The following is a 22644-nucleotide window of genomic DNA, read 5'->3' as shown; positions in this document are numbered from 1 at the left end:
CCCAGAACAGAGTTAGACTTTTATTTATTGAAAARCATGGAAAGACATGACAAAGACAGGAATCCTTGCATGACCAAGCTGGTGAACGAAGGGTAGCCTAAAGCCATTTCCTCACCAGAGCTCCAGAAGCAGAGGTGTTATCCTTACCTCTACCTTCCCCCCACTGGAGAATTCCGTTGTTCCCTGCAGTGTTGCGGCAATGTTTTCTTCCGAGGAAGAAAAGCTGCCTGGGTAATCAAGCCAGTTCCTTAAAGACTCAGATTATGAAAACTGTTTTTGTCTTGTATCCAAGAGAAAGCTAGTCCAGAGAGCAGRGCAATACAGCAGTGTTGTTTGAGGTATCTGATAGTATGCAATGCACTGCAACTGTTGAACCAGCTGCAAACTTCTCACAGTAAGTACTTTCAGTCTTAGATATACCAAATTGTCAAAGACAGGTCAAAAGAAGATAATTTTCTAGTTATTTTAAGCTCATTTCAGAATTAAGTTGATCTGAAAAACAGTTTGCTTTGAAAAGATAGTCTGTTTCTATATTTTAAATTTATTTAAAAATTTAAATTTAAATTTTTTTAAAACTTATTTATTAAGTTATGTTCCCAGGTTTAAGTCACAGAAAGTTGTTTATTCATTACTAGGAAATATAATCATAGAATACAACATGCATTAGCAGTAAATCAAAGTATTTTTACTCCACTAGAAAAATGTTCACTCTTATTTTTCAGTGGAATTGGACAGATGTTTAACAATTACATACATTTAACATAGAAAAAGAAAACATTCTGGAAGAATCAAAAGCTATGGTTAGGTTCAGGCATGCTCAGAAACAGCAGATGCTGTTTTCCCAGTCCTACTCAGTTACTTTTCATAACACTAACGTTATCTGATAATTTGCAGTAAATCTTGAAAGATATTCTCGTAAAGACATGACAGTTTAAGTGTTACAGTTGTCAGGGACCCTTGAGGGAAGACAGAGGTTACTCTGCTGTATGTTCATCTAAGGATACATTAGCTTTCACCTATCAGCTGATATATGGCCCTTAAAGCGGAAATAGGAAAATACAGCCCAGAAAAACAAAAACAAAACCACACATTCCCATGCCCCTCCTCCAAAGAAGGATGAAACTGTACTGCTACAGGAAACAGAARGGTTAAAACAAAGAAAACAAAACTTGATTACTTTGCTTTTTGGAAAAAAAAAAAAAGTCATGAGGATTGGCAGCCTTTTACTTGTCTCTTTTTGTCTTTGAGAAGCAGCTTTGGGAACCGAAAAATCTTCAAGGCCACTTATCATTTCCCTTCCACTTACAACTTCTGTTCAGGAAGCATCCTAAGGGATAGTGAACATATACTGTCCTTTTGGAGGAAAAAAAAAGGAAAACAAGAAGATAGAGATGAAAAGAGTCCAAGTAGAAGCTACCACTTTTATTGTMCATAAAGCAGGATTAAAAAAACTGCAAACTTAAATACTACTATAGGCAGTTATATTTTTCAAAATATAGCTATCTAAACAATAAAACTGGAAAACAATATTACAATAAAATCTAGTATTTAATGTAATGATTACAGTTATTAGAACTGCACAGCTGGTATTGTTTTTTTTTTCCTCCTCCTCCTCCCCCTCTCTTGCTCTTTTTGACAGTGCTTTTCTTGGAAAAGCACAGCAGAGTAACCCAGCATACTGTTCCAAACATCTTTGGTTGCTTTACTGTCTATATGAAACTACATAATATTGTAAAAATTGGTAACTCTGAAGTGACTCATTCTTTGACTTATCCTGTGATATCTTGAGAACCTTCCTCATCAGGTATGAAAGCATTCATGAAGCCTGTAATCCCTGAAAAGCTATTTAAGGGCAGGTGTGGGGTTTTGTCTGTTTTTAAGTTCTCTGAAAACACTTAAAAGTATTTTGATCTTTTTTGATGATCCTCTTGGAAAAAAAAAAAAGTTACTTTAGCTCCACAGACAAGACAATGTTCAATATTCTTATAACTGCTAAATCATCACAAAAATAGTAATCTTGGTAACCTCAAAGAGGAAGTGTCGTGTATCTTAACAGCATCTCTTGCAACAGCACTTAAAAAAAACTGACACAAAAAGCTGAAATAGTTACTCATCTTCCAGCTGGGAATTTTTAGGAAAGCTACCCAGATAGGTAACCTAAAAGGGTTTTTGGTTGACAGAATAACTTTGACAGAAAGCTCCATTTCATTAAGTTCCATGTTACGARGTTTCATGTATTTAGCAACAAGATGAGATGAAGGAATAAGTTTCTGTAGCAAAGCCCTTTCACCACATCTCCCCACCCCCGCAATGGTCCATAATTAAAAGTCTATTCTTCCACACCTATAAGAAGTTGACCTAGAAAGAAATATGGTCTTAAATGATGTAATGCTCCTTTATTAGACAATCCGTTAAGCAATACTAAACATTACCAAGTTTTCACCATTGAATTCTTGCTTAGCAGTAAGGTTTAGATAGTAGAAGTAGCATCCAAATCTTTCACTTCATCCAGTGACCAACAGTACACAAAAAGAGTCCAACAATTCTGCCTCCATCTTCAGYGAAAAGGGAGACATCAGAAAGTACACTAGTACACTATTTCTAGAAAGTAAAATCCCAAGATGACTTTTTTCTCCTCAGTCTTCTTAATACATATATTTAACACCTTTGCAGCTGATCTTTAGAAGAGCACCGTTTCTGGCAGGAGATTATAGTTTATTTCTCTAGACATATCACCAACGGATAATGAAGACAAAAACAGAGCACATAATAAAAGAGATTCTGGTCTCAACACCTGATCAGCAGTTACAATTTTAAGCAGCTCTCTTCTCTCTRCCCACATCATTCAGGTTGGCAACTCTTCACTTCCTATCTAAGATAGGCTACTTCTATATCCCATAAAATGTTGGCTASTTCTATTGCAATGGTGGCTGTCTTTAGGAAAGGATTAACTGGCTCATTATTTGTAATGAGCTAGGGATTCTATGCTAATTAAAGCRCTATGTCGCTGTACTTTCTTAGACACCATATTATCAGAAAAATGTACCCAAGCTCAAGAACATTTATACCGTTTCACACTGCACTTCCTCAGCAATGTTAAATTCATAAGTTGCWGTATGAATGTGTTTTTCTTGATAAACATGCCAAGAACAATTGCACATCATAAAAGCCAATATGTAATTTGAAAAAAAAATATTAGAAGTCTACATTTTCTAAAAAAAAAAAAAAAAATCTGATTAAAACAGTTTTCCGTGTAGCAGTTTAGATATATTGCCCATGCATGCACTGCCTTTGAGACRTAAACTACAGAAGGCTTTTTGTTTTTCCTTTGGACAAGAGGTGTTTTAATTTTTAGGTTTAGGGTTTCTTTGGCAACACTGTACATTGATGAACCAATGTAACCCCAGCTATGYCCACTGCTTTGCACTGCAAACAAAGCACTGTGGAGCTTGTTGTCACATCAGCTACTTCTTTCACACAGAAGAAAAATACACATCAAAATTCYTCATTACCATATAGGTAACTCCCTTTTTACCTACAGAGGAACATATAGGTATAGCATACTCTGTGTAAGCAATGATCCAAATCTTATACTAGTGAATGACTAATCTAAAAACAGAACACTTACTAGAAATGTAATGCAGGAAAGCTCTGTGTCAACTGTGTGCAGGGAATTTTCTTAAGTCAACCCTGATACTGCATAAGRCTGTCTGAATGTACCCTGATGCTTCAGATAATTCACAGCTGAATGTAATCCACTTTCAAAGCCTTCAGATGAGCAAAAACAAATGACAGAAACCAGGTGCAAGGGTTAAAAAATATGAAGCTTCATATGGAAAGGCCCCYAAATTAACTTCTCTTACATGGCAGTTGTGATAATGCCCCAAATACATGTGCATTATCACAACAGATCTTTACTTCAGCACTCTTCTGATCTCCTGATTACCATAAGAGGAATTAATGGCAAAGTAAGGATGGAATTGTTTGTCCAGTGTATTTATTAATGTTTTGAAGAACAGAAAAGTTGACATGAATACAGTAAAGCAGAATGAAAGTTCTCTTCTAACTTAAGATTGTTGTCTTTGAATAGGATATCCCCCCCTTCACCCCCCAAGAAAAAGTAAGGAGCTTTCCTTTAATGCATCTAGAGAAGATATTCTTGCTGCTACTGTAATTGTCATAGACAAGGTGGTATTAGCTAATTTGGTATCTGGCATAGATACATAACTAATTTCCCCTTCACATCAGCCTTACTTACATGTTTTTAGTATTGCTTATGAATACATGTGCTATCTAATATACAAAACAGACTTACCAGAAGTGTTTTAAAAAAGCTTTTCAATTTTGACCCAACTGGTTCTACTAGCATTATGACAGACACAAGAAACATATGTAACTACTTCACTTGCTGTAACATAATACTGATAGTGTTTGAAGATTCCAGATAGGGAACTGCAGCTACTGCTCTGTATAAAACCTGCACAATAGCATTATTTTGCCCAGAGCAAAAGATGTTCTTTGCAGTAAAACAGCCCTTTACTTACCCTTCAAGGGGAACAGYGAAGGGTAGTGTGTTCCAGCAGCCTCATCTCCAGATTTAGGCATCAAATGCCTTGTACTCTTTATGAGCTTCTAACACAGCTTTACTGAAAGAATCTCAAAGGTTCTACATTAATAAATTAAACAAYGTCAACTTACCAAAGTTGACAATAGCTAGCACAAGTGAATGACTTCCTTGCTAGTCTTTGCATGCCTACTGAAAACAGTCTTTGGAAAGTTCCACTTGACCAACACTGCCCAGTAATTCCTGGGAGAGCACTAGTTAGCACAGCCAAAGGCATGCAAGGTGACAGTCTAATAGTACAGGACAGTCTAATAGTATAGGCAATATTGGACACTGCAATTAACTACACTAAACTTAGCCAAAGAGGATGGAATAATTTAAACACAAAAAAGTTAATTTGAAGGGTAGCTTTAKTGGGAATTCTAGTTTCTACCTCATCTTTAGGAGCTGGACATCCTTCCTCAGAGGGAAAGGAAATATAGCACTCCAAAAGAACTAAAAACCTGAAGTAATGCTACTGAATTGCCAAATTAAATGTTTAGGTTTAACCATCAGGACCTCACGTATCAGCTCATCTTCACCAAATGTCCTATCCATTTTTAGCCCTTCATGAAATCTAACAGCAGATATCCATTTAAAAGCAATACATATCTTGTTAGAAAGCCAAAACCCCTCAAAGTGCTATGGCTGCTCTYTGCAGAAAGAAAACCTGTTAGAAGACAGCACTTAACTACAGCTGTAATTCTTAAAGTCTCCCATAGCTAGAAAGCGAAACAGAACTGCAAACTCGCTCTGCTTGCCTAAACTACCTTGTATTAATTGAAATGCACAGTTTTGCGTAGAAGTCATAATAATTGGCTTTTGAAAACAACAGTTTAGCAAAGTAGTTGCTCCTGTTTCGAGGTCTGAGTGCAATGTAGAAAGGTAATGGAGATATCCAACTTGAACACAAACTCTGCTGGCAAAAACCTTTAAGTGTATGGAGTACAACAGTAGTTACAGTAGACCATACAAGAGCCCCTGAGTGAAATTTAACACGGCTTTTTAAAAAAATTATTTTGCTCACGAATCTTATTCACAACTTTCTTCTCTTAAGCTTACAAAGAAACCAGAAAACAGTATTTTAAAGATCAATTTATTTGTACACAAGAGAAAAAATACTTAGTTTTTTAAAATAGAAACCAGTATTGTATTTTAAAAGAACAGATAATTTAAGTCTTCACTATTCGGAGTGACTTAACTGACTACTAAACAATCAATAATTACTTATTTTATGATCAATCAAGAACTGTCAGAAAAAGCCAGCATTATGCAACACTTCTCCCCAAAACACAAAACAAATTAGTTACTAAATATTAAGAGTGGATGCAAAAAAGCACATAACATCAGCATGTTTCAAAGTATGTTTCTATCAATCCAAGCTATAAAATCTCGTCTGCTTCCCACAGTTGAAGTGTCTTAACATCTGGCAACCAGTTTTCAAAACACTTGTTTTAGTTTAATTAAAACTACTAGATAAGGCAATAGAATTTCACGAACTGAATAGGTTCAACTGACAACTTCCTCAGAAGAGGAACCACAGGTATTTTCATTATCAGAGGTCACTAATGGAAGGWAGCAGGTAGAAGCTTTAAAGTATTTTAAACGAACTTTAAAAAGAACAACCTACTATTTTTATGCCATCACATCTACTTCACCTGTAGCTTACAAGCTGCGGTTGCTCTGTTCCATTTGTAGAGTATTTCATGCCAAAAAAGAAACTTGACACGACAAAATATATATCATTAATTTGCTTCTTTAGAAGAAAGATCTTTCCTTTCCTCATTGGGCTTAAAAGCATCTGTGTGAACAACCTGAAGCCCATCAGCAAGCCCTCAAACTACTGTACTGYTTTTCCATACATTTTATTGTTTATTGCCTTTTGTCTGCTGTAACTGCCTGCTGGTTGCTTTGTTAGCAATTAGCTAACAAAGTCAGAGGAAAATTGAGGAAGAGAATTTCCTGTTCACTCCTATATAAAGCATAGAAGTTAGTGATTTGCAGAACAGACATGCTGCAAATCAGAGACTTAGTTTATTATCTAGTACCCAAATTATGATTATGTCAGTAATAAAAATTAAAGATTTTAATTTAGAACAGCACAAAATCTTTCAGCTGAATATTTCAAGGAGTTAGAAAACTACGGTTTCATTAGACTTATATTGTAGACTAATACAGAAACATATTGGTCGTGGTCCTGAGAGTTCATAGTATAAAAAACTGTGTAAGAAATAATACTATAACAAAACTAAGTCATGTTCATAATGTTGAATGTCATGTTTATATAAAGTATACATTGAACGACCTGATTATATCATTATACCACCCGATTTTTCAAACAGCCATCATCATTTTTTTTTTTGCCAGTCTCTAGTAGCCACTAATAGAGCAGGATGTCTAGTGAAAGACAACACAAAGCATTTCCTTACACTATGGAAAAYATTCCTTAAGGTCTGTTTATATTGAAACACTTCTGTACAGARTCAGAATGCACACCTACAGATTTTAAAGAAAACAGATTATTAGATACAGGAGATCAAACCCCACAACTCTGATTCCTAGACTTACCTCAGCCCATTTAAGAATACAAGTCATGCAGAAGGTATGACTGCAGTTCTCAGGAAAACCAATCTCTTGTTCTAGAAGGCAGTTCAGACATATGGGACACTTGTCACCTTCATCATATATTAGAGCAGTAGAACAGGAACAGCACTCTTCATTTTCTTCACCTGGTATTAATATTGACAATTCCAATTTTTGTCAGTTTTTTGAAATAAAGTCATTGTACATTTGAATAAGATAACAATTTAAGGTGCCCTTTAGCACAGTTAAAAAAAAACAAAATTAATTAGGTTTTTGGGGATAATGCAGTCAWGATGCTGGTCAGAGGAGCAGTTAAAGGAAAAAAATGCACACTGTAGTTAACAGAATAGAATCACCATATCAATATTTTCATTAAAAGAAATGAAAGTTAGCTCATGTTATTTTAGATAAGGAAAGCATCACTGATTATTTCCTACTTATCATGAAGTCATAGTCATTCTTCCCCTGCGAGCTCCTCAGAARTTTGCACTTTCTCTCCATGAGAACAACATGTGTCAGTCAATAGATCAGCATATATCAGTCAACATCTTATATACACATACAGTCTGCTTTTAGTTTTTCAGTTTCCAATCATTTTAATAGGAACATCCTCAAATATTTAACTGATCATGTACACTAAAAAAGCTCCTAGTTTTGTTAGAATTAGAAATTATTCTCAGAATATAAACATGGAAGAGCTTTTCTTCAAGGAATTTTACTCCAAGTCCATTATTTTTCAGAATAATGGTCATCTCTATTTTGGTTCTGATACTAGAAGTTAAGAAGCAAAAAAACTGAAGTCACAAGAAAGCATTTGGGGACTCCATCAGACAAAAGAAAAATATTTGGCTGAGATAATCACTGTTTACATGCCTTTTTTCAAAGCCAGCAGCTTACTAATTAGGATGAAATAAGTGTAAAATCTGACCTTTACAGCTTGGTTCTGAAGGATATACTTTAATTTACATACATGGACATACCTTCCATGTCCTCATGCTCCTCGTCCTCAGCATCTCGAATACGTTGCTTTCTGTTCTTCATTTTCTTAGATGATGTATTCTGGAAAACAAACCATTTACACACTACATTTAGAATACAACCTGAAAGCTAAAGTGACCACTATAGATTTAATGAGGAATTACAMAAGTATACTGGTAGTATACTTGTATACATGTAGAGCAGAAATGCGTGACATAAAGAGTTTGAGAGGGACTATTTACAATCTATTTGCAAATGAGTATCATTAATGCTCTCCAAATGATACTTCCAACCTCGGTTTTTATTTAAAAATGCAAAGTTTTGGTAGTGTTTTAATACCACAAAGTGCTTTCATTTTGAAAAGTTACATCTATTGCTAAGCTTCTATGCAAATCACCCTACATAACACCACAGTAATTAACCTCTGCAAATTGTCCCTCATGAAATGTTGGGGAGGAAAAAAAAAAAATAAATGCACAAGAACCAGAATGGCCAGTTACTTTCTGTGCCCACAATCACAGTAGTAGTGGCAACTGAGAGAAGCGAAAAGCAGCTTATGTTTGCTTGCTTTTGTTTTGTTATACAATTAAAAATATTAGTACCCAGGAAAGAATGCAGGGATGCCATAGTGAGAGAGACAGGTCATAGGCACAGCTAAGAATAATGAAGAAAGAGGATGTACCTTTCCACCATTTTCCAAATGACTAGTTACAAGTAAGATAGCAAGCATAAAGACCATCCTTGTGATGCACATCATACAAGCTTAAAGAAAATTAGTATCAAGTAGGAAAAAGCAAGTGTACGTTCCCAATATTCTACCACATGCAGAATGAAATATGCTTTAAAAAAGTAACTACACCAAGGAGTGAAATTCTTGCATTTCAAATGCCTGAAGTCACAGCAGAGACTGTATAAGCACCTAAAACTCCAACCCCACAGCCCTAGAGAGAACAGCAGTTTTGTTCAGCTTTTTTATTTCTGGATGAGCTAAAACTTCACAAGGGATCAAATCAGTCAGAAATTTCCAAGATTGGTTACATAAGCATTCAAACCTGAAGCCAGCTGAYTGGCATTTCAAGCTTTTTTCTCTTTAATGACTTTGCTAGGAAAGGCATGAAAAAGTCTTCTCAGCAGGAAAGAGCTGAGAACACAGTGATCACACTTATAAACTCAATTTCAATTTAACTTTAACTGCACTGTTTTCTCTACCGGGATATCCAGAATGGGTAGACACAGCATTTGCCTCCAAAAACTGCTTCTGATCAACTCTTTACTACTTGATCTTGGCAGCAGGAAGTGTTTTAATGATCACATCTCTTTACTGAGAAAAGGAATGCTCCTGCAGATATATCCATTACATAACACTTCTCACTTTCTTGGGCAATCCAGGAAAGCAGGACTCATCTATGACTTGCAAACACAGAGGGTTCATGAAAGACATGGTCAAAACTGTGGAAACTAATCAGAAACCTGTAAATAGAATTCTAAATGGCTTCAGTGTTCCCATTAAAAACTACTTTTATCATTCCCCCAAAGGAACCTGTGAACCAAGTCTTAGGGGGATAATGGCAGGGGAGGGGGGAAAGCAGAAGATAAAAATCTACCAATATAGAGACAAATTCCCTAACAACTAGTCATCCTGTTTTGATGAAAAAGGCTTTAAAATGTATTTAAATAAATATATAAAATTAACATGATTTGTTTCAAACACCTTTCCATTAATACTGGCTTCACAGCTGCCAAACATACGTTCATTAGGATAAAGGATATCAACTCTGGAGCAGTTATTAACACTAATTGCATTTCCTGTAACACAACTTGCAAACTAAAGAAAACAGCCACTGACCAGACTACCATCTACCAATAACAATCTTTAAAGGTAGGCAAAGATGAAACTCAGCAAAAGCCAAACTACATCAAATTAAGATGGGCCGCCAAAACTCAATATTTGAACTTAAAATACGAGATGAAAGCGTATTGTTTCTACTCTGGTTTGCAAGAGGACTTATAAGTGGCTTTGGTCTCAGAGACTTTAAATCAAGGGTGAGTAGGAAAAAACAAAAGCTTTAAAAAAGACTTCTTGCATACTAAGTCTTGAGGAAGCCTCAAYAATCCTTTACAAAAGCAGAAAAATGCACAAGCTGTGCTCAAGCTTCTCTCATCGCCAAGGTTCCAGCACACTTCACAGCTCAGCCTGTCTAAAGAAAAGGCTAAGCAATCTGCACCCTGCATCCAACCAGAGACAAGGTTTTCAACAGTCATGATGTARATACCAAATTATAATTAAGGAGTGGTGGCAGAGTTCATGCTTATAAAAATCTTGAGATCAATAAGGTAGTTTGCAGAAATGGAACCTACAGAAGCTCTTTATTATTTTTTAATAGAAAGTCTATCTGTTACAGTCTTACTAAAGACATCCCACAAATTGTTGCAGAGTGACAGTAATTAACAAAATAGTGATCCTAAGATTCTGACATAACATTAACTAAAAACCTTGGTGTTGCACTACATCCCTCTTCTTACAAAATCTATTATTTGAACAGATACTGAGCACCATTAACACACTTAACAAATCATCATTATCTCTTTGCCAGCCTGACACTGCATTTCTCACAAAACAGCAGAGGATTTTAATTTTACTACTACTGAAACAAAGTGTAATATGTACATTTTGATAACATCCTATTTAACACAGAAACCTTGGAAAAAAACTGTTTTAATTAATAAATTGCTTTATTTTCTTCTAAATTTTAAAAAGATTTGGATTTCCCAAGTTTTCATCACAGCTGCATGCTACATAAGAAATCCCTCTTCTTGAGTGAGGGCAGGAGGTGAAATAAGTGAGATAAGTATTGATGCAGCAACTGAGAGAATCTGACAAGTGAAAACTTAATTTTAGGAGTGACTTCACCTGTTTCTGTAAGAGTATTTTCAGGATCTCTTGAAAGATCTGTGGCATTCTATTAGCTGTATTCAGATTTCTTTATTAGCTCAGGTTTAGTCAACCATATGTTCATTATTAAATAAATACATCTACTTAATGTATACAAACTACACAAACACCCTTTTTCATCAAACTTTCCAGCAGCAATTAAAATAGTCGGGGGTCTAACCTGCCATATGCATATTTTGATGATCGTTAAGAAACTTCAGAAGGATGTTTAAGACACTCCCTCAGCAAGCAAATTTAAGGAGCACACACACCTTGAAAAAAAAATAGCATAAACAAAAGTTTTTAAGCTACTAACRCTAGAACAAGGAACATGCTCTGGAGTTTCCCATAACCTCTGAACTATTAAGGAACAAATGTCCAACTGGTGATTAAAAGTCATTCGAAGTCTTCTGCCAAAGGTGCAGCAACTCTTTGCCTTAGAGATGGTCTGAGGAAATGCTTAGTATTTCAGATCTCAGCCAAACATTAGAAAARCAATACTAGTAGGTGAAAAGCTTATCAGTCTAGCACACTCCAGGAAAGAGATGAAACTATTGGGTATTTCTAACTGTTCAAAAGCCTTCACAGCTTAATTGGAAAAACTTAATTTTTCTGAAGAACCTGAGATAGGTAGATAGATTAGTTCAAATGACAGTTCAGTAGTAKTATTTGCCCTCCAGTAAGTGAGGCTCTGGAAGCACTTATTCTGGATTTGTCCCTTTGTGTAGTGAAATCTCACTGCTCAGAACTTTAGTGAGAATGAAACCAATACACACACTCAAAAGAGGGCTTTCAGGGAGGATCTTTACTCCTTGTATGCTTAAATTGCACCCTGTCTGCATTCCCAAAAGAAATGCTCTAAAACCAACAAGATGAAGAAAGAGACCAGTGCTGTGCTTTGGGGAACAGAAAAGCAACCTTTTTCTATAGGTGGTTTAAGCCTATTCATGTAGATCCAGTGTTTTGCAAAGAATCTGTGCTATTCAGGCAAGGAGACACTGCTGATTTAAGCAGTGTCTTTCCAAGCTCGCTAAGGATGCAGTTACCCAAGAGAGTTTAGCTAACAGTTTTCTGCCAGAAGAAGCTGCTCTGTTTCTCACTAGCATTTGTGAGCAAACTCAGCTAACCAAGAGCCAGAGATGACCTGATGGCATTCCAAATGACAGAATGGGAGAGGAAGAACTAAAATGAGATTGCAYCCTTTTTCACTGAAGCAAGATGCTAGACTAAAACTTCCTTCTGAAACTGCACCCTTCAAGGAGGTAGCAGGGCCAGGATTGCCTGCAAGCTCCATGAAAAWGCAAAGGATAAAACTGTTGAAGTCAAATAGCTAGAGTTCTGCCATTGTACATACCCTTCTGCCTACCTTCCTCCTCCCTACACAGAAGGAAAACATAATTGGATAGCCGCCTCAGCATTTCTTTTTCTACACTCCTAACAGCAAGGAACTAGTAAGCATACTTACTGTGCATATGTTCTARCTACAGCTGTGTCCCTACTAGATTTAGTACTTTCAGTTTTGCGGCCACCTCAGTAAGAATGAATATCAGCCAAGGACACACAATGCTTACATGCCCAGTGAACATTTACAAAACTATACACAACAACAACACTAATAACATATGAGCCATTATGGCAGCTTCTCAAGCTGCGTTTGCACATATTTCCCTTGAGTTGTGCATGCATCCCTTGCTTAGGAGAAGGTTATGTCATCTAGTAGCTCTTTTGATGGTCAGACAGGTTAAGAGTTTCAGGGAAGATTTAGAACCTTACAGCAGACACACAGGATAATCTTCTTCCTGTATAAAGGTTATAATCAAAAACTGGCTTAAAACCTGCCATAAAGAACTTCTCATGTTAAGTCAAGGAGTAGACAGTATTCCTCACTGAAGTTAACACCTGGAAGACATATGCCAAACATGTTAGAACATTAAAAAAAGAACAMCACTCATATTTGAGAATGAACTATAGGGCACAACAGGACTTTTAYATAGTGTTATGTGTCAAGATGCTGCTACAAGCCTAACTTCTGCACTTAAAACACTTTAGTTTACTGGACAGTATTAGAAGCTAACCAAACAACATAACACCAGTTCGTGCATCACAGTCTTGACAGGCCATGCCTATCTTCACATTTCTTCAGTAATCCACAATTGCTAACAGTAACTGGAGAACACTTTAAAATAACTGTTATTCAACTCCTAGCCCACATATTTTGAAGGGATATTTGTATGTGCATGCTATATTATTCATACACATGAAAATGAATACTTGTGCTAGCCTTGCTTAGGAAAAACACTATTCAAAAAGCTTCAGCAGGACTCTGAACTAAACCAAACACTGCCAACTTGAAAACACCTTTGTATCACAAACTTCATACTTTAGTGTCAATACCTGCATAATGGCATGATGCTGATACAATGCTCTTAAACAAGAATTATCAAAGCCAAAATGAACTAATTCTACACATATGACACACTGAAAAACAGCAGTGAAGTTAGTGTCACCAACAAGTACCTATCTACTAAGGCACATCACATATCTTTCTGTCCTGGGAAATTTCAGCRTATCTTCCAGCAAGATTAGGAGATTAGAAAAGATTTGAAAGTCTTTTTTGTTTGCTTATGTTTGTTTTGGGGTTTGACAGACATTCATACTAGCTTTGAATGACTTCAAACTGGAAAAAACCTACAGCACRTTACACTCCAGATCTTATTTTTAACTTTGTCAGGACCAAATCCCTAAGCTAGTCAGTGTTTGACAGAGCATCTCATTAACTTCTGATTCTCACACAAAAGAAAGATTCAATGGCCCAATATCACAATCCTACATTAACCTGTTCCCCTGATCTACCAGTCTTCATGCTCCTTTCTTTCCCACAGTAAAGACAATTCCCACAGATTTGTACCTTGTAATAAAGAAAAAGGAAGTAGGACATAGAAAGAAGGAATGTTTGTTCTCTTTCAACCATGTCTTTGTCCAAAACACACGGAAAAAAAGTTACCCTATAGACATAAATTCTCACCATGCTACCACATGAGGCTAAGCCCCCTTTTTTAAGYAAGCTCATGAACAGGCAAGAGCAACAGCTGATTACAAGCTTGCACAGCTGTTAGCACCTTTTAGACATGGCAAATTTGTGTTCAGCACTGAATCATCAGTTACCTTACTGGCACTGATGCATTATTATCTACAGAAGGCAAATTTCATTTCTCATCTTTCTGCACTGTCAACCATGAAACATTTTGTTTCACTACGATAGAGAGCAAAAAATGAGTTTGGGGGACACCCCAAAGGTTTGTACCCAGTAAGAAGCAGTAAGAAACTCAGTAGATTCCCTTCCACAAGTGAACAATGTAAGTCAATTACCTCTCAAGCATTTTCAGTATCTCCCCTGCAGCTGTGAGGTTAACTGATCAGATCACACAAATCTGCACATTAAGTAGAGAGAAACAACAGTTCTAGTACTATTCATACATCAAGGATTATTCATACATCAAGGATGACCACTGACAACCAAGATGGCCCAGTGCCTAGACAAATTCAGTTTACAGACTGAAAACTGGGTGAAGCTTACCTACATTTATGCAAGGGAGAGAAAACAACCAAGCAAGCAAGCAACCCACCCATCCCTCTCCCCACCTGACAGACAGCACTTCTGGGAATTAGTTGTCACAGTGCAGTATCCTTTGATTCAAAATATGTATTCACAGTTGATCAATCTAACCTGCAGTTCAAATCTATACTCTTGTCCCTACTGGCGCTTCAGCCACTTTTCTCAGGTTTGTCAGAAGACTCCTCTCCATTTGAGCAGAGGACAGCCTAGGTTACTTCAGCCTTTGTTAGCTCTCGTGAATGTAAAAGTATCRGGGACAAAGCTGTGCATYTTCCCTAGGCACTGGCCTAAGGTARCTGCAGGTAACTCTTCAATAAGAATGCTACTCATAATACTACTGTCTAGAAATTTTCTGAAATATCAGAGTCAAGCCTCAGGCCTTATCTTTATATAAGCTGTAAACTGTAAGGCAGAACAAACACTGGGGTTTGCATATTATGTCATGGAATCACAGTTAACTGCTTCCAGGCAAGAACATATTCATTTTTGCAGAGGACAGGGGAAAAAAATAACACAAGTTTCTAAGACAAAAAGGACGAAGTTAGTATTTGCAGAAACTGAGGACCAATCTGTTTTTTTAATTTCCAAAAGGGTATTTTTATTAAAGTAATATGCACTGTACTGTTTCGCATGTGCACAACAAAAATCACAACCAAAACAAGCACTGTATCATAACCACCTCTACTGGGAGAAGATCCATATATGCCAGGTGGTATATCATTTATTTTCATATACTAGTGATAAGACATGGAAGTAGCGTAGTGATTAACATAAAAAAAACCCAGTATGACGTACTTTTTCACAATGTTCTCATAAATGTAGTGGTCAGTGCTTAGGTGTTTCTTTCAGCAGTCTGTGACTAAACTGTGTGAAATTGAGATTTAGAAATAATAGGAACTAATTAGGGATCAGATACTATTCCTATGGTGCATGGCTCAATCAAAACTAAACCAAATCACAGCATAAACTCACGACCCTATCTTCAGCTGCAGAAAAGTCCTTAGTCACGTGTATACTTTCGCAGCTGGAGGGGATGCTGTTATAGATCAATGTCAGCAAAAATGGCTCAGTCATTTCCAAGAATAGTTGCCAAAAAAGTGCTTTTCTCACATTCTTTATGTTTTTCCGCAACTTGAAAGCACCAATACTTTCATGCTTTCCAGCAAAAAGTAGAAATTTGGCTGTGGGTCACTGAGATCAAGAATATGTGTCCTGCAGATGCAACTCTTCTGTGCCTGGCAAAATCACAGATCTGGAAAAAGTAAAGTTTATATTTACTCAGCAGATTTTTGCTACTCACTGCATTCAATTTTTCTGTAGATTGGATTTCCACTTAGCATACACTAATAATTTGAACTTCCTATCCCTTAGCTATGCTGCACATGCAACATTCCCACAAGATGAATGAACATACTCCAGCCAGTGCTATGGCAACACAGCAGGACTTGGTGCAGTCATTGCTCTGATGCTAAAGAAACTAGGAAGGCCATCTTTATGTTTCTTTAACACCATCCTAAACATGCCCAAGCAGCTAGACTCGAACACCAGGGAAGCATGGGCTGAACCAAAGGACCTTGGCAAAGATAGTGAGAAGTAGAAAATTAAGACTTGAAATCAATGGAAGGAAAAAAGGTGGTCAAAACAGATGGAGTAAACACAGAGCAAGACTGAACCCAATCAGAAAGCTCAGAGGGTGCAGCAATGGCAAGAAGTACACACACTACGCAAAAATTAATGGAACAATGAAGCCAGAGTGGTAGGTGACTAGAAAGTTGTATGCAGCCAGAGGAAGAAGCACTACATTTTTCAAAGGAAGAAACAGTATGCAAGGGCTTAAAAACTAACTTTTTTTCCCCTTCTGTCCACATCATAGTAGTCTTATTTCTCAGCTTCTGAATGTTGAACCTCTGCAAACTGAAGAGTGTTCCTCTAATAGAATGTGTGTAATATATAGGCTCTCCTACCATTTTATATATTTAAAACTAAAAAACCACTACTGAAGATTACATATAACTGTATACACCCTTAAGATAAAAATATACTGAATTTGAGTCCTCTATCAAAAAGCATGCTCTTCTTTTAAGCATCAAGTGTCTAGTAATATTTACTCTTTGAGTATTTAAAAAGAGATGGGTTTCCATAAAAAGTAAATCAAGCTTACAAGTAAAATATACAAATACATTTGAAAACAAAGACAAAAAGCCCATTAATAAAAGGGTTTGCCTTGTTCAGGAACACTCTTAAAAAAATGCACTAGATGAAAGCTATAGTGTCTGAAACATGATGCTCTATTTCCTTTCCACTTTGCATAACAGTATTTTATAAGCTTAGGTCAGAGACCTACAATTTAACYTTTTCTAAATCTCTAATAAAATAAGGAAACATTTGATTTTTCAAAAAAATGGTGGAAAAACAGAGAATTCACAAAGTATTCAGCATGAAAAATGAAACAATTTTGAGTCACTGTATTTTACACAGAATCTCTTAAAATATTTTACAGAACAATAAAGCATTAGACCTCATTTAAGTAGTAGAGGTGGGAAAGTAAGAGTTACTGTTGATCTTGCTTTCGAAGTCTTTACTCAGTGAACACTTTCAAGACAGTTAAAATAAAGCTAGAAAAAATAGAGCCAGTAATGCAAGACAGATACATGAGAGAAGGTTTTCCTCATTTAACATCAAYAGACAAAAGGTAACAGAAGCTGTTAACACAAAAAAAAGGAGACAAGCCAGAGCTGGGCTGAAAAAATCTAACCTGAACTCCATCATCTTTACTTTCCACTTCTGAAAATAGTCTGCTAACAGAGAAACATGCTCATCATTCCAGTTACTTTCATCACACAGGTAGCATCAATAAATCCCCTGTAACAAAGCAGGACTTTACTGCAAATTCTTAAATAATCAACCTCTTTTAATATACTGATTACCTTGTTGCAAAGTTTCTAAGAGAAACTAAATTTTTCACATCAATAATATTAGAAGCTATGTATRAGGATGAACTTGATCCTTCAAAGCTGCTTGCCAGGGTAAACCACAAAATAACTGCTGGCACCAACCAACCCATCTTAAGAGTTGGAATAGCTGCCCTTCTTGCTAGGGCTGAAAAACCTACATTTCAAATCACAACTATACAGGTTGAGAAAGATATACTTTAGCCTCATTTTTATAGGTACCTGAAACATACAAGACAAAACTCAAACTCAAGGCAGTCCTAACAGACTACTTTTTTTCCACAACCATTTCACTGCACTTCCAATTACTATATTTTTATTACACCTGTCCATCCACAGAGGTCACTACTTTTCATAGCCAAGTAGTAAGTGGAGAGACAACAAGTGTTAACTCACTTGAAGTTTTCCAAACTAGTATAGTTTGTAAAGTTCAAAATGGACCAATGTATCAGTTACACTTACTTGTAGATATTACTTTTGAAGTCACAATTAAGCAGTAAAGACTAACAACAGTGTAACAAAGACCACATTTTAATGGGAGTACACCAATCCTTAAATAACATCTCTATTAACAGATAGTTACAGGAGTCTATTAGAAAAAGTTATCAGATATTGCAAATTAACCACTGCRCTCTGCATTAGAAGACAGTTTATTGGAAGTATTTCTTCAATATCCTACTTGGTAGCAAAAAGCACACATTTTTCTCCCCAATTCTCTCCTCCTCCTTACATACACACACGTAATCTTAGAAGAAACGCCACTGGCCACAAAAACACAGAACTTATTCTGCCACGAAAACACAAAAAGATAGTGATAGTTGTATTCCAATCACTGCATGCACCAAGCTATGATCCGGTCCATGGATCACTAACCAAACTGTCTTCAATCTCTTCAAATACAAATACACAGATCACGGAAAAAGCTTTATCGGGGGGAAAAAAAAAAAAAGAAGAAAACTCCAAATTTAAGTGATCCAATGTCTGAGATAATAAAACKCAGATATTACAGTCTCCTAAAAAGGGAGAGTACTTGTTGACMAGAGATATTTTGAGAGCATTATTTAATAAAAAGATAGTGTTGCCACACGGAGATTTAGGTGCAAAGGTGAAAATACTTATTTTAGCACAATACATGTACATGTTGGCTTTGTGTATGCGATAYCTGATTCAATACATTTTATACAACATTTACTTTAATCTTGCCTACTCAGTAGATAATCAAATCATCCTTTATCAAGTCAGTTTACTATTTCCCCAGCCTGTTAATGACAACTTCCACATTTGGTTGAAGTTTATTTCTCTTAACTAAACAACTTAGGGAAAAATATGTCAACCAATCAGATGCGCCATAAAAATCAGCTGCAGGGAAGTAATACTTCTAAATGTAAAAGGCATTTTCCTTAACTTTGTTTATTCCTGACAGAAAAAACCTGCTTGTTTAATCTGATGTGGGCAATTGAACTGTAGGTGATAAATATTCAACCACTGAAAGACCCTCCAATGCAGTCACCCTGTCTTTGGCTCTCTTATCAGTCCTAGGTGTAGAAAGAGAGGCAACAGAAAATTGTTCAGGACAGTAAAGTTGCAGCTTTAGGGAACAGCAAGACAYGCATGCGTTCACCTTCCACCTCTCAGCAGCCACAGTTCTCTGCCTGATATTTCATGGCCGCAGAGGACAAACAATTTAAGTAGAATGACGACCTTGAGCAGGCAGTTAAAGATACCAAGACCAAGTGATTCTCAGACCCCAAACCCAAATGTTCATGAGCTTTCTGCTTACAAACCATGCCCCATTCCTCACTRTTTTTTCTCTTTTTCTCTCCCCACACCAAGGGAGGCAAAGGGTAAGGAAGCAAGATGACCAAACAAGTAGGAAAAGAAAGAGAAGACAATCTTACTGCACTCTCATATCCTCTCAGACCATGGTCACTGTTCTTTGGGGGCAAAGGAGACTAGTATATACACAGAAGAAACAAAATGTGCCTGTGTGGCTGAAAAGTCACAAATTAGTCCTGTTCTGAAGTATTCTTTACAAATACTTTTAAGGTGTAAGTCAATTCAACACTATTTCTAGGTCTGCAAAAAAAAAAAAAAAAAAAAAAAAGGCAGAAGCTCTTCAGCAAAGAGACATATTAATCTACTTTAAGCTTAGCTAAACTTTAGTTTAGCTGATTAACCGCAGCCATTTCAGAATTCATTCATCCAAGCTGATAACAGTGCTTGTCAATACTACTACTAACTAGATTAATTATTTGGTAACTGAACTGAATGTTTTTTTCATGATGAGAAAGGAKCATCTCTCCCCCTTTCCCATTTGAGATTTCTTGCAAGAAAATTCTCACCACTGAACAGTGGGTTTGTACCAGGTAAGGCTTCAAGCATTTCTGGTAATGCTATCAAACTTTTTCCAATATTGTTTTTTTCTTTAATATCATATATAAAGTTTTAAATATATTAATTGATTGAAATAAAGCTATGCTTAAAATAATTTATTAAAAGCCAGCTTTAAGCAACTTAAATTTTGGGTTATGTTTTGTAATAATCAGAAAAGCAGGAAAAATGTAGTTGATTCTGCTAAGAATACCACATAAGCCCTGCACAGCTTCTATGAACAGTTTTCCACTGAATCTCTAGAAATCCTATGATAGGTAAAAACAGATGCTTGTAACCAGAGTAGAACTATCATGCATCAGGAGTAGCAACAGGCTCTATAAAACCTGAGGCTAGAAGTCATAGACAAGGTTTGTCAAATAGTCACTGAGAGCACAAAGAAATTCCATGATCTGGATATTTTAAAAGTGATAGCTGAGTAATGGTAGTGTATATTTAAATCTCAGTGTTAAGTAAAACTCCGTCATGCTGTGTCAAAGTGTTTGAGCACTACAAATTAATGACCAAAAAAAGTTAAAATAAAATAAAATTCCTGAGGAAGCATTCCTGATCTTAAAATATAACTTGAATATGAAAGGAACTGGTGGTGATAGTTTTACTGTTTTTACAATGGGTCTGAAGAACAGCCTCTTGTAAGACCACTTGGATAAGTTTTTTTTTTTTTTTTCCTCTAAAGCCACATAGTTATTGTCCATTCTGCACATGCCTGRACTTTATTCACAAACACACTTTAATAGGAGTGGAACATGAAAGTGCTGTATTTCTTACTTGGGTCATTTATTGCTTTGAAAGTTGACACATCAGCAACTGTAAACCACTGGAAGGAAAGCAGCAAGAGCTATGACATTGTGAAAAACGAAAAAAAAGCTAAATAATTCTCCAATCTATTTATCTTGTCTCTTCTAAGAGGTACAATCAAAAACAGAATAGACATCAYATTCCTAAAATTCGAGAGGAGTATCTGAAAACGTACTTGGGATCATTTCCAGGTCCTCTTTATACAGCTACAGAGGATGCTATTCTGTTTCTCTACTTTGCAAATCTCTACACCTTTCAGTTRAGAGAGACAGATTATGATGGCTGATCAACTAAATAACAGTAACTTCATTTAAGAAACCTAATGCTTATTTCTGTTGAGGTGGAAAGAAACCATRATGAGGACATCTCCCAATCTTCCTGTTCCATGTATAAGAAACTTCCAACACTCCTGCAGCAGAACTCTGCTAAGTTAAATTACATTTCAGTTAGAATTATGATCCACTGGAACCCGAATTAAAAGCCAAGTACATTAACAACACACAAACATAATACTAAAAATAAATTTGCCTGATCTCCAGTTAAGATTACCAAAGCTCTAAACGTTTGTAAGAATCACAACCTTAAGACAGCTGTTCAATAACATTCTGATCCATTATGTAAGTCCTTACTTCAACATAAACAGCCTTAATAATCTGTCATTTTAAAAAGATGCTTCTTTGCCAACCACATCTAGTTACTGATACTAAACATCAGTATCTGACTCTTCACACAGTTACCTGTATCTCATTCTTCCTCAAAACCTTAAGATTCATTTGCATTCCGGAATAAAAATATTATGGAAGGAAGGGGACCGGAGTTAGTCTTATSCCAAATCATTGTGCTTTGAAGTTATAAACTTATGGGTTATATTTGAGGCTTAGTCTAATAATATTCTTTAATATACACTAAAGGGGAAAAAATTAGGACACAATGTACTCTAGAAAATATGAAATGGGGAGTCTCACTGGCTTAATAGCTATATCTTTTCCAGTTTYCAGCACTATACAGTACAATTTTACTGACTGTTAGCCTCAAGTTTTCAAGTCGGAGAGTAGAGTTGGACTTCATTTTGGTCTCTCCATGTAACTTTCTCCGCAACTGTGAAGTCTTAAAAGTAACTCCTGCCACCTGAACGCCAGTACTCCAGTAAACGCGTCCGTGTCGATACTTAAAATTTGCAGGCAGCTCATTCAGAACCCGCTTCGCAGGAAGCTTTTCACCCCAGAGAAGAGGGCCAGCATTATACCCCCTGAATAGGATCTTTGTTCGCATCAGCGCTGCAGCAAGAACGCCTCCACGTGAACCCACTCGCACATCCCCACGACGCGGGGCTCCCCAGCCCGCTGTTACCGCTCCACAAAACCTCTCGCCGGGCGGCTCCTGCGCAGGGGAGCGGGCAAGGGGCGGGCTGCGAGGCCGGCGCTCCCCGGGCAGCGGCAACCCGCCGCGGTGGCAGCTGCCCCGCTTTGTTTTCGCTCTCGCCCCGGGGGCCGAGCCGGGCGGCGCAGGGCGCCGCGCAGGCCCCGCGGCGGGGCAACGGCCCGTCACGCCGCCCCGGCGGGGGTCAGCCTCCCGGCCGGCGCCACGACGCCGGCGAGCGGCGCAGGGGAGGGGAAGAAGGGAAGGGGGGAAGGCCGGGAGCGGGCAGCAGACCCCGCCCTCCGCGGGGCGCCCCGGCGGGCTGCGAGCCAAGGCGAGGGCCCCGGCGGGAGCGGGGCCGGGGCAGCGCCGCCGCTGCCGCCCGCGTTCTGCGAAGGGCCCGAGCTGCTTCGACTCCCCGCTCCGGCCCCGC

At 37.3% G+C, this 22644-nt stretch overlaps 1 protein-coding gene across 3 annotated transcripts in view; it reads right to left on the bottom strand.

The window, feature by feature from the left end:
* Positions 1-22644, bottom strand: part of SCAF11 (SR-related CTD associated factor 11) — a 163824-nt gene that overhangs the window by 26037 nt on the left and 115143 nt on the right. For 2 of the 3 annotated variants that reach the window (XM_085310663.1, XM_085310662.1), the window contains 2 exons: positions 8167-8245; positions 7172-7332 (listed from right to left, as the gene is read on the bottom strand). In XM_085310663.1, the coding sequence (XP_085166789.1) occupies positions 7172-7332; positions 8167-8227 (222 nt within the window). In that variant the 5' untranslated portion in view covers positions 8228-8245. Of the gene's footprint in view, positions 1-7171; positions 7333-8166; positions 8246-14465; positions 14492-22644 lie in introns of those variants that run through there. The other variant, XM_085310661.1, reaches the window with a different exon arrangement.

This window comes from Rhea americana, unplaced genomic scaffold, assembly GCF_003343005.1.
Source record: "Rhea americana isolate MKP2758 unplaced genomic scaffold, rheAme1 scaffold_322, whole genome shotgun sequence".
Classification (NCBI taxonomy): Eukaryota; Metazoa; Chordata; class Aves; order Rheiformes; family Rheidae; genus Rhea; species Rhea americana.
The sequence above is the reverse complement of the archived record's forward strand: the minus strand, read 5'-3'. Positions and strand labels throughout refer to the sequence as shown.